General features: G+C 39.5%; 1 protein-coding gene and 1 pseudogene across 1 annotated transcript; both read right to left on the bottom strand.

The window, feature by feature from the left end:
* LOC120571307 overlaps positions 1–13,665 on the bottom strand; it is a 212,999-nt pseudogene that overhangs the window by 160,119 nt on the left and 39,215 nt on the right.
* LOC120571327 (major histocompatibility complex class I-related gene protein-like) lies at positions 9,768–10,802 on the bottom strand. Its single transcript, XM_039820214.1, has 2 exons — positions 10,528–10,802; positions 9,768–10,081 (listed from the first exon to the last, which is right to left on the bottom strand). Exons 1-2 carry the CDS (start codon positions 10,784–10,786, stop codon positions 9,768–9,770), a joined length of 573 nt encoding a protein of 190 aa, XP_039676148.1. The 5' UTR covers positions 10,787–10,802.

Genomic DNA, 13,665 nt, shown 5'->3' on the forward strand with positions numbered 1-13,665 from the left:
TTCAATTTTGAGTTTTTGGGTTATTTTGCTTCCATAGCATGTTTTTTTTCAGGCTATTGGGAAAAAAAACATCTAAAATACACATTTAGGTGTTTATTTTACTACAGTTTGTCTATTTGCACCTGCAAATTTCTCCTAAATTCACCAAAATTAGCATTAGATAATGCCTCATTTGCATATTTAAACATAACATTTCAGAAAACTTGTAATACAAAAAAAAATGTCTCAATGTAAGTAATTAAGTGGGGAAATTTCATGTTGCCATCTGTTAGTTCATTATTTTGTCCTATTCACCTGGGGTGTCCCCCCTTATCTTGTTTATAATCTAATATACTAATATAATATTAATATTAAAAATAATTTCAGACTGTGTGAGAGGAGGGGGAGACATGCAGGGCTTTATTGTGGTTTATCAGCTGTGTTCACATATGAAAGGAGTATTCTACCTTCTGCTGCTCAGATCTTCTATAATGATCTGTAGGCTGATGTAATATAGTGTAATATAATGTAATGTAATTGTAAGAATTATTACCAGGATGAATATGTATATCCATAACAGCTGTAGGCCGATACTGTCACCTAGTGGGAATAGTGGGAATTCAGTACAGTAATGTAATGTAATATAATATAATATAACATAATATAATGTAATGTAATGTAATGTAATGTGCAGACATGTATTAAATCGTGTGGGAGGTCAGAGGTCACTGTCAGCTACAGATCAGATACTCTGCAGTTTGTGGGGGTGCAGTACGTTCTTCGTACGTTGCTTAAAACATCCGAGATCAAATGACACATCCTAGATGATATCATCGTGCTAATCTGATCTGATCTAATCTGATCTGGCTAATTAGGTTCTTCGAACACACCTGCTGTTGATGATTAGTATAGCTGGATTGAGTTAGTGAGATAATTGCGCGGTCACGCGCTTGTTTAAAAGGGAAGATGTATTATGATGTATATGAAACATTGATCAGCAACGCTGCTATTGGCTGCTCACCGTGGCCAAAGAGCGTGCTCAGTTTTTCAACGCAGCAGAGCAAGAACTATTACTGGAAGGGTATGCTGAGTTTGAAACAATAATTAAAACGCCAGGGAACACCTCAAAGTCTGCAAAAGCCAGGAGAGAGGGCTGGCAAAAAGAAGCAGACAAATTAAATCCTTAAGTTTTCCATGTTATGGTTATATCACTTATTACAGTATATATTCTTGTATTTTAATTATTTCATAATTGCTTAATGTCAGAGCCAGCTCAGGACCCACTAGAACATGGGAACAAGTAAAAGTGAAGTACAAGAATATTCTTCAAACTGGTAAGCTTTTCTACTTCTACTGTTTAGTCTCTTTTACCCAAAAACATTTTAAATGATGTGTTTGTCTGTTTATAACAGCAACCAAGAAAAAGGCGGAGCATAAAAAAATAGGTGGTGGTCCTGCACCCCCACATTATACCCCGTCAGAAGAGCTGGCCCTTGGGCTAAATGCGAACCGATCCATTGTGGAGGGCATCCCTGGGGGCAGCTCTTCCTTAGACCTAAAGCCAGGGACCAGTAACAGCAACACCTTAATTACAGGTAAATGAGTTTTAAATCATCTTGCTACAGTGTAAATAATTTGTTGCTGCATTAAATCTCTATTTAATGCAGCAACTAATTAAGTCTATAATCCAAATGGCTGGTACAGTCATTCCAACAGATACATATTGAGTCAATTGCTTTGACTTGTGAAGGTGAAAACTGCATAACTTAATGTAGTAATGTTTTGCAATATGTTATTGATCATATTTTTTCCTAGTGTAGTTCATTGTAATGCCATTGTGTTCTCTTTTCCGACGAGTCAAACTTTTAACGTGTGGCTCCAACAAGTTGATAATGTAGATGAGACCCTCCCGAGAAAAACGATATCTCTCAATCAGTAGATTATCGCGCTGCGCTAAAGGATCCTGTCGATCTCGCAAAACGTGATTGCTACGAAAAGCTCTTTGAATTATTCTGGCACCTTCAGCAACAGGTTCCTGACTTAAAAACGGACAAGACATGGCTGCGACAGACTTCCCATATCACCTCCGTTTATATAGCCGGGATCTAATCCTGTTGACATGAAATAAGCCTGCTCGCGAGCAGGTTTAAGATTGCGCACCTGTTGGTATGACAGCAAGTCCAGGATGAGCGTCGAAGAACTAAACAATCCAAGATCATGCCAAATCGCCAACAATCAAATCCAGCTAAGTGAGTTAGCGACGTACGAAGAATGGGCCCCAGATCAAAAATATTGACAACAAACAACAACTCCAAGAGTGCTTTCATTGATGTTGAACTCCCCCCAGTGGTTCAAACCTGCAGGTGATGGGCAGCAGGACAGTTTCTCAGTGAGGACTGTTATTGTCACAACACATCTGTGTGCAATCAAACCATCTGCTTATTAAATGAGATAGAGGGGAACATCTTATATCCTTTCTGAAGTCCAGATCCAATATGGTGTTTTATTTATGTATTAGTATGTTCAGGTTTAGTTTAGTTTCAGTTCAGGCCTACACACTGGGCTTGGCACACATTAGGCCGACTATCAGCACAGACAATATAATAAAACACAAGATAGTTTCCATGAAACATTATTTTACCTCAGTGTTTGAAAACAAGAAGCAAAAAGAAATGAAAGTGAAGCAGAAAGAGAGTGTGAGAGCTTCTTAAAGCCAAAGATGAGATCAGCTGATCTGTGTGTGACAGGCTGAATGCTCCTGAACTGATCTAGAGCTGTGGACGCTGAAAACTGCTCCAACAAGAGAAATGGAACACCTCTGTTGATGTTTGAACACCTGATGCTGGTTTTCATTTTGCTCTTTCTTTGGCGCTGTTTCTCCTCTCTTTCCATCCTCACTTATTGTTGGTGAATTACTTTATAAAACATTATAGAGTTTCTGTTTAATAAGAAAACTCTGATCTTTTGTTCTCACTTCTTCATCTGAGACATTACTATTCATGATTATTACACAAACAATCAATATGTCAATATGTGTCACATCTTTTATACTGACAATATTTATATTGTTTCTGACTCTTTCTGCTCACTGCTGATCAACACCTGAGTCTATATCACTGCTGATCAATACCTGAGTCTATATCACTGCTGATCAATACCTGAGTCTGTCTCCAGAGCAGGCAGCAGAGTGGCAGCGCAGTGAACAGCCTCCCTGCTGCCTGGAACCTTAAAATCCCTTTAACAAAGAGGAGTTCAGGAGAAATCATTTCATCTTATCAAACAACTACCAACCTCCAACACACTACAAATAAACTCTTCAGTGTTTATACACACACACACACACACACACACACACACACACACACACACACACACACACACACACACACACACACACACAGGTCAATTATTTTCATCTTTATATTTTATTTACACATGATGTCTGACTGGTGTCAAGTGTTAAATGAAGAAGAAAATCCATTTCATCACAAAAAAACAGCTTCTGGTGAATAAAACCTTCTTCTAAAGACTCAGCCAGCTGCACAGACTGCAGATCTCTCCACCATTCAGAGAGTTTATCAGTGCTGTTGACGACAGGACAGGACACAGAGACACAGCAGCATCAGGAGGACTGGTAGAGAGGACCTCCACCATGGTGTCCAGGGGACAGGACAGGACAGGACACAGAGACACAGTAACAGACTGAGGGAAATATCATTTATTTCTCTCCATATACCCAAATCAGTCAACATGTCAACATGGAGAATGCACAACAAAACATGTCCCAGTTTTCATGCTAGTAATGTGCATAACACCTTTAGCTCAGCAAACAACAGACAAACATAAAATACTGTATCCAGTACAGCTTACAATTACAGTACAAAAAAAGATCTAAAAAAAGACTGAAAATACAGGACAGAAAATACTAGACTAACCTGCTGCATTTTTATAGTGCTTAAACCTGAACGGTGTGTCTACAATTACATTTTTTTCCAATTTCTAACAGACTAAAATAACATGTATAGCACAATTATTTCAACTGACACACAGAGAGCAAAACCTCTTCTCAAGTCTCCAAAAGTCTAAACACATTTTCTGCTTTACACACATTTTGCAATTCAAAATGGCATTTTTTAAATGCACCGAACACGATTCTCTGCATAAGACACAACAATCTGACATAAAGTCACATGTTTGCCATTTCAAAACACTGCCATTCAAAATAACACTACATGAGCTAATTGGCCAATGTCTGTGCCCCCTGGCCAATCACCTCAATGGTTAATTGTTACCACTTCAATCAGGAAGTAAGCACTATGACAAGACCACAGGTGAGCACCTTTTTTTACAACAACAATGGGAAGACCCAGCTCTGCAGCCTAATTATTTTTCTTGCCTCTTTTTTTTGTATATATTTTTTCTGCAATTTTCTTTTTCAGTTTACTGTTTTTTGTGAGCATATTTTTGTTTAGTCCAATGTAATTATAACTGCTGTGCATATGTTGCACTGACTTGTTTGGTGAAAAATAAAAAAATAATGTTTCAACAGCATGTGTGTGTATCTGCAAATATGTCTGTGCACGTGAACAATCTGAAGAATTTTCTACAATTTGAACTATTTTAGTATTAAGACAAAGCATACTAAAGATGAGAGTGCTTTTCATTCTGCCCAACAGTGTGTAGTTGGTTAGACAAACATCTGGTAATATGAATGAAGTGTGTGCCATTTGGTGCAAAAGTTTGATTTTGATAATGCTATATGTAGTTTTGGTTGCAGTGCTTCATTTTGCAGGATATATAGGAGGTATTTTGCAGTTTGGGTGTGTGGTTTTGTGAATTGTGTTAAGTATTTTGATAAAACCAGCCTAGTTTACAAAATTGTGTTTTAGCAATTGTAAAAACTGTAAGCAATCATGTGTTTTTGCACCTGATGGCTGTGTTTACAGATTGACTCATAGGTGTGATAATGGGACAGTCTGAGCTATGGAATTGCAAGTAAGTGCCATCATAATATACCCTGTGTCTAATGTATACCAGTGTTTATTATTTTATTGTGTGTGTGTGTGTGTGTGTGTGTGTGTGTGTGTGTGTGTGTGTGTGTGTGTGTGTGTGTGTGTGTGCGTGCGCGTGGTCCAGTTTATCACCAAGGCCCAGTTTTTCAAAAGTAATCCAGTGGGCTTTTGGATCACGGATTGGATCAAATCTTGGAAATGGGTTTTTCAAAAGCAAAAGAGGGATTCTGAACTAAGATCAGATCATGTAATCAGATCTTACATTTGATCTGGATCAAACTGTTGTGGGTCAGCTGCCTTGTTCCCCCTTCCTGTGTGTTTGTGTCTCCCTTTTCCCCCTCTGTGTCTGTTTGTGTTTGTCTCTACCTGGAAGTGGCAGGGGGCGTGTCAGGAGGAACTAGGTCAAGAGGCGTGGCCATTCATCCCTGCTCTGTTGCCGGCACAGCTGATGCTCATTCCATGATTCACACCTGCAGTATTTAAACCCGGGCTGTTCACCTCTTCAGTGCCAGATCGTTACATACCCTGATGTGGTAACTTGGCTCAGTATCCCTGCTCCTAGCAACTCTCTTGATTTTCTGTTTACTTTGTCTAACTGCAATTCCTCTGTGCGGATCCCGCCGTAACCTGCTTCCCACCTGCCGTGCTGCCCGTGCCCACACCAACTCAGACGTAACCACCTGTTTCGCCTGGATTCAACTGTGGAACTTCTTCAGATCTGCCACTGCCTGGTTTCAGTCCACTCCCAGAAAACTACTAGCTCTGCCTCAATTGTTCATCTCCATTGAGTATTTCCACCAAATAAATACTTGAACTATTTATCTGTGTCCTGTGAGGTATCTCTGTGTGCTGGGTCATATATACAGCCTTAACACAAACCCGCCCTTTGGGTTTTTCAAAACTTTGAACTCTGTTTGGAATCTATTTGATGCCAAAAAAAACAAACAGGATTATCCTGATCCCATCAGAAGGGTGGATTCAGTTGTGATTTTTGGAACCAAATAAAATCAGAGAAGGTTTTTTTTAAGTGAATGATCATAAAATAAAGGTTTACTGACGATATATACATTTCTTCATATTTGAAGCATATATGAAGCATGTCTCATCTAATGAGATATTGTTTTTGTTTTGTTATTTAACATTATAACAAAATAAGGAATGTAGAATGTTTCTGTTTATTACAGTGTAAAAAAACCAATGTCTATTTGTAGCCACCAGTATTTTGCCTACCTGTTGTTCTTTGCTCAGCCAGTAGGCACACTGTTGGTTCCATTTAAGGCTCTGGTAAACAAGATTTGGTCATCCTGAAATTTGGTATTTGGATCACAGTGATCCAATGTTCCTTTAAAAACTGACATAAAGTAAGATGGATCAGGTGATCCTGGATAGCAAAACATGGGATTTCCAAATCCGGATCAATTTCATCCAGATTAAATCTTTAGAAAAACTGGGCCCAGGAGTAACACAGATTTACATTTACACCGACACCCCGGCACATTTCGGTGTCTAATCTCCGCAGCATGTTTCTGGATGTTGCTGACTGATTTGCAGTGTTGCCCCCGGTGATCTGATACAACCAGAGAACCTGCGGCTGCTGCGACAGGGACTGAGCGCTTTGTACATGGGGCACACGCTCTACCAGTTGAGCTATCCAGGCGCCAAGTCAGAGATGTTCTTTTCAGCTCCGATGTGTCCCAGAGGTTTCCCAGTGGATAGAGAACCAATCCCAGAAGGTTTCACAGAGTTTATGGCAGCTTTGTGTGAATAGTTCACGTCAACTCACTGTGTGCAGGGGTGTGGGTTTAGGAGTTAGAGTCTGGATTCAGTTTCTCAGAGAGCCTCAGAGCTGTTGTCAGGAGATGGAGGGCGTTTGGCTGAAACACAAAGCAAAGACAAGTCATGTTTTATTTTTGGCAAAGTATCTTCTAACACCTTCTTCCCAGTGGATATGATCCCTTTTCTAGTCACTCAAATCTCTTCTATCTTTCTGTTTTTATCTTACTTAACTTCTTTTCCTATCACTTCTCTGTTGTTATGTGTATTTATTATTGCATTGCCACATTTTCAATAGTTGTAAGGTCCTCAGGAAGAACAGCTCCTGCAATGCAGATGACCACGATCTGCAAAACCAGGGCGGTGAGGAAAGGACAAGCAATTTGCGGTGATGGGCTACATCCCCTATTCCAGGCGTATGAGGTGCTGCCATCAGGCAGAAGATATAGGGTACCGTCCTTACAAACCAACCGGGCTTGCAAATAATGTATTCCTACCAGCATCACACTACTGAATAAGTTAAGGAAAATAACTTGATCCTTTCTGTGTGATAATACTAACCTGACTCCGCCAGATGGATTGCTTCGCATTTTCTCGGCATATCCATCTGGGAACTTACCGTTGGAGAACTTTTGGGAAGGGGCCATAGATGGGCCAAATCAACCAATCAGATCAACGAAGCGTATGAAAATACAACCACAAGCCAGGCTATCCCTGCTGCTGCAGGCAAAGCATAGCTCGTTAGCTCAGTAAGCAAGCAACATGTCAGTAAAGGATATTTGCCGTTTGTGTAACGAGAATTTACGAACCGGTCAATATTCCAAAAGAAGGATCCAAGAGAAAAAAGCATTAGTGAGCGGCTAACAAAATTAGGGCTACCACTATCTGAAAATATTGGTTAGCTGATTGGATAAACCACCTGTCGACGCTTCTCGTTGCATCACACCTAAACCCGCTTCAAAACCAACGCTGATTGGTCGGTTGTTTGGCGAACGGCTCCAAAATGTCTCAAGATGCCAGCAAAGAATTTCTAATATAGGAAGAAGTTCCACTCTCTCGTTACTTCCGGCTTCTGAACTGGTTGCAGTTCCACCAGAGTTCCACATAGGGGGCGCTCACAGGCCAGTGCAGAATGAATGGGACTCTATGGAGCTACACCCCTCAAAATCCACTTTTCACAGGATATAATTTTTTGTCTAGTAATTTGAACATTACATTCGAAAGGGGAGGCTAAGAAAATAAACACTGCTGGGTGTTAGATTTTTTTTAAAGTCACTTTTTTGTTCTAAAAAGCCTTTTAAAATGTCAATGACGTCATACACATATACGGCCAGAGATACTGCTTTACGGCAAGGTCTGAGTCGCTTCCTTTGTTCTCTTGAGGCGTCGACAACACAACTGACGGGTAGTCTCTCCCTGTCAATACACGTGCTAGAAAGAGGTTTGCTGAGGTTTTAAAGACCACGAAATATTCACTCTGACATTCTGGTTCTGCTTCGGATGCCGTCAAGTGGGATCTCTGATCGTAATCAGTCCTTCACTGACCAATCAGCATTCATTAGCAGAATGCTAGCGTGTTATGGGCAACAACTACTCAACCTGTAAGAAATCGAAAGGGACATTAGTACTTCGTTCATTCAACTTTTGATCTATAATCTATGTTGAATTTACAAAAACTACAATCAAATCTGAGGTTTCTTAATGACAATCAGGCAAAAGAGACAAATTTATACGCCTCGCTCCATAGAGTCCCATTCATTTTGCACAGGACCGCAATCACCCCCAGTGGAACTCTGGTGGAACTGCAACCAAATTCGTACAATGGGGCTGAATAGGGAGTGGAACGGCTTTCCGGACCGGCTTTGATGCCAGACTGATCTGCGAGTGGAAAACTGGAGCTTGCGAGATCAGGACGGTCTCACGAGGCGATAATACGCACTTTTGGGATAATATAAAAATGTCACTGCTGGTGTTTCACCTTACTAATGATAGCCCACTGGTGCTAATGATACTGCACTTTACTATTTTATAATGTAGAGATATTTGGTGTTGTGTATTGTTGTTGTGTGTCTGATGTGCTGTATGGTGCAAGATGAATTCCCGAAAGGATCAATAAATGTCTATCTATAAATTCATCCAAAAATAAGTTAATATCAAAATCATAATCTTGGCTCCACTATCCACATTTATTTATTCTTTTATTTCTTTTTATATTTCCAATTCTTTTATTTACTAATTTAGCCCATTTCTATTTAAAATATATATTTGTCTCTTCTAGTCATATCATAATGATATGCACTGAGCCTCACACCGCTTACTGCTGAAGTTTGAAGTTTGCTTCACTTTTAAAGTCTGGATCAAAGAATTCATTTTAAGTCTAAAATCTAAATACTGAGAAAGAAATGAGGCAATCTTTCTGTTTGAGTCTCTCACCTTTCTTCTTTCTGTAAACTAGGACTCCGATCACAGCGAGGAGGACGAGAGCCACAACAACCACTGCAGCGATGATGGGGATGGTCATGTCAGTGGGCTTCTCTGTTGAGCAGAAAACAACAACAAATAGTCCCAACCTGAACAGATGAAGCAGGTTAGAAGAGAAGAACATCCATTTATCAACCAGACCACAAACCTGTATACAGACACTTTATGTTACATTTATGAAAGTGGTTAAAAAAAATAAGTGTTTTGTATGTTTCATTATTGAAATGTTTCTTTTTCATCAAATCAAAGCTATATAACCGGTGGGCAGACAGCACAAACATCATGGTGGTGGACAACAATCATTTCTCCAAAGCAGTTTAAAACTTTTAGTTTACATTACTGTAAAAGTAAAGATTGGTTTAATGATCTAATCCTTAAAAAAATATATAAAAAAACTAGATAAAAGAAACTGACAACAAAACCATTTAAGGAAACAAAACTTCCCATCCAACACATAAAAATACATGAACTACAGGACTGTTAAGAGTAAACTAGATGTGTCTTTCCTTCATCACGTCTGATTCAAGTCTCACCTCTGTTGGTCCTGATCTCTGCTTTGTCCAGTTTGGTGACAATGTCGTCCTCCACACCATAGAGCTGAAACACACAGTCGTACCTCCTCCAGTCTTCAGCTGGGACTGATGAAAGGTCCAGGTCAACACTCATCTGGAAGGATCCATCGTGGTTGGGGAGGATCTCTCCGAGGTCCACATCCTCATGAAGCTCCTCTCCATCTTTCCTCCAGAACATCATGGCTCTGTCAGGGTAGAAACCTGTAGCGTGGCAGCTGACTGGAGAGGAGGGAGACTTCTGGAGGAGAGACACTGAGGGAACCTCTGCACAGTGAAGACAAAGACTTTACTATTATTTACTGGAGATTAATATTCTCATTCCTGTTTGATTTAATGTATTTTAAATGCATTTCTTTATGAAATGCAAATAAACCTCACTGAAGTGTAAAAAATGGAGGTGAGATAGATTAAAAAAGGAGGACAGGGAGTGTGAGAAAGACAAAGAGACAGAGAGACAAACTGAGACAAACTGAAACAAAGCAGAAAGAAAGAGAGAAAGAAGTTAAGAGTGGTGATAAATGCAAAAAGGAGAGGTAGGCAGAGAGATGGAGAGAAGTCAGAACATGAGAGAAAGAGAAATGTGTGTAAACTGTGATGCAGTGAGTCTTTGTTGTTTAATATTTATTGTAATGTTACTGTTGGTTAGAAACCCAAGAAGAAATGTTAACATTGTTGTGTCCATTAAACTCCATCAGGTCATGTGATTCTACCTGTTCTCAGCAGAGAGCTCCTCCCATAGTTCAGATACTTCTTCAGCCACTCAGGACAAATCTGAGTCAGGTAGTGTTTATACTGAGCTATCTCAGCTTTGTTATTGTCCCACTTGTGTTTGGTGATGACAGCCTGTGGTTTTGGAGCGATCCATGACTCTGTCTTCAGGTCAAATGATATGAAGTCTTCTCCATCATAACCATCCTGACGAAAACCATTGACCTCTCCAGTCTCATCATCCCACTCACAGCCGAACATCCTCTGGGCAATGTGAGCACCTGAGACAGAGAGAGAGAGAGAGAGAGAGAGAGAGAGACACAGTCATCTGTTAACAGTTGATAACTTAAATTACTAATTATTTTCATTATCAATTATTTTTTTATTAATCAATTGACCAAACAAATAATTGACTAATAGTTTCATCACTTTATATGTTCATTACAACACCTGAACTGGAGAGAGCACATAGATCCTTGGCTCCTAAACCGGCGCAAGGGAAGCCTGCTAGAGCATTTGTGGTTTTCGAAGCTTTCAACAAAAAGAAGCAGCACTGCGTTGGGCAAGGAGCCATGAGGTTAAGTTCCACAATGCTAGCCTTCAGTTTTATCCCGACCTGAGTGCTACCTTGGCGAAAAAACGCAGGGCTTTCAACGGAGGTAAACAAGCGTTGTATGGGAGTGAAATTCCGCCTGGTGTATCCAGCCCAGCTGAGAGTGATTCTGGGGGAAGAGACGCTTACCTTTGAATCGCCAGACGAAGCACAGGAATTCTACAACAAGCGCATTTGGTCCATCGAGTGAAGGGAGGTGATGGACTAAATACGAGCTCAGAGGAATCAACCTAGACTGCATGATAACTAGGTACTCTACTGTTAATTGATAAAAGCACACTTACTTTAATTAGCTTGTAAAATGTATGGCACTTTCATACTGATGTAAACTGACAGATGTTTGGACTCTTGTAGATAATAACATAGTTCTTAAAGGATGTTCAGTGGTAAGGCATCTTTAGCGAGCCTGCAGTTTATCCCATTTTGGGATCTAGACATAGGCAGTTCACGCGCTATGGGTTTCAGTTTGTTATGTTTATGTTGTGTGGGGTGTGGGGGGTTTAAGGGTATGGGGAGGTGCGTCATGTGTTTTCACTGTGAGTCAGTTTTGTTAAGTACTTGTAGCCTACCAGTTTTGAGTTTGTTATGAATAATAGGCTTAATGAAGACTTGGGTGAAGCTGTCAGGTTTATAAGATGGAATGTAAAGGGGATGAATGGACCTGTGAAACGAGCAAGAATATTTGCACATTTGAAATTTTTTAAATGCGAAATTGCTTTTTTGCAAGACACTCACTTATTGGTGAAAGATCAGCTCAGATTAAGGAAAACATAGGTGGGCCAATTATTTCATTCAGGATTTACTCAGAGGTCTAGGGTGGTGGCTATCCTGATACATAAAAAAGTTCCTTTAAACCCAACTAAGTCTCAATTCCCATTATATCATCGTGATAGATTGCCAATGTTCAGCTTCTTCAGGCTAGGTATGAGTTGTTGGCATCAGAAAAAACTGAAAGGATGTTGTTGAAATCACGGGGCATTATGTATGAACAGGGGGAAAAGTTGGGTCGTCTTTTAGCCAACCAGTTAAAAGTAGAGCATCTGAGCAACATATCTTGTGTATTGTGTGTAGGCATTTTATTCAAATTTGTATTCATCTGAGGCTCCTAAAGACAATACAGTTATGGATAATTTTTTCAGCAATTTAAATATGCCCACAATTAGTGCTTGGTAGAGCAGAATTAGAGCTCCCTGTTTCACACACCCAAGTGCGGACGTAATTAGGACCATGCAAAATTGAAAGGCACCGAGGCCCTGATTGGTACCCAGTTGAATTTTTTTAAGAAATTCGCTGGGCAACTAATTCCACTTTTACTTGAAATGTTTAACGACTCGAAATCTAATGGTACTTTGCCCAGGACATTGACTGAAGTTCCATAACTTTACTGTTAAACCCAGGGAAAGACAGAAAGGAATGTGGGTCATATCATCTCTTTCCCTCCTTACTTGTGATATCAAAATATTTTGTTTGCTGTAGTTATTGAACCTCTTTCTATTGTGCTTAAGTCAAAGCCAGAAATGTGTGGAATTCATAGATGGGGATTTACCCATAAGTTATCTTTGTATGCAGATGTTATATTGTTGTACCTATCAGATCCTATACATTGTATTCCCCATGTTTTGAATATATTGCAAACATTTATTATTTTTCTCTGGTTATAAACTGAATCTAACTAAAAGGGAATGCTTTCCTATAAATGCCTTGGCCCGGTCTCTTCAGGACTCAGAATTACCCTTTTGTATGTCCAGAGGTGGGTTGAAGTATTTAGGTATTAATTTGACTCAAACCTTTCCGGAGCTATACCATAGAAACTTTACTCCATTAGTAGATAGATTAAAGTCTGATTTTCAGAGATGGAGTGCCATTAATTTGTCATTGGTTGGTAGGATTAACTGTATTAAAATGAATGTTCTCCCTAGATTTCTTTATCTTTTTCAGTGCCTTCCAATTCATCTGCCTAAATAATGTTTTCAATCTATTGATATAACATCATATTATGCTTGGGTTTGCCAAATTTACAATTTTACTATTGGGCGGCTAACTGCCAGAAAATACTTTATTGGCGTCAGTCATCAGATATGGTCTGGTGTGAATCTGAAAATAATTCTTGTCTTGCAACATCACTCTCAGCTTTAGTAACTTCTAAAATCCCTCTGGCTATTTCAACACATACTTCAAATCTAACGGTCATTAATACATTAAGTATTTGGCAACAATTTAGAAAACATTTAGATCTCCCTAATTTTTCCATTCCATCCCCAATTTGCCATAATCATTCATTTATTCCAGCTATAGATGCAACTTTCTTGGAATGGAACAGGCAAGGCCTTGTCAGATTTAAAGATTTTTGTAAGGATGGTGTATTTGCAAGATATATGTGAAAAATTTGATCTCTCCTGCTCAAATTATTTTAGGTATCTACAGATTCGCCACTTTATTCGTAGTAAAACGACAGATTTTCCAAATGAACCAGAGCCATCTGTTTTGGAGGATATCTTGGAAGTGTCTTCTAATTTAAAGGGACTTA

This window comes from Perca fluviatilis, chromosome 13 (assembly GCF_010015445.1).
Source record: "Perca fluviatilis chromosome 13, GENO_Pfluv_1.0, whole genome shotgun sequence".
Taxonomy (NCBI): domain Eukaryota; kingdom Metazoa; phylum Chordata; class Actinopteri; order Perciformes; family Percidae; genus Perca; species Perca fluviatilis.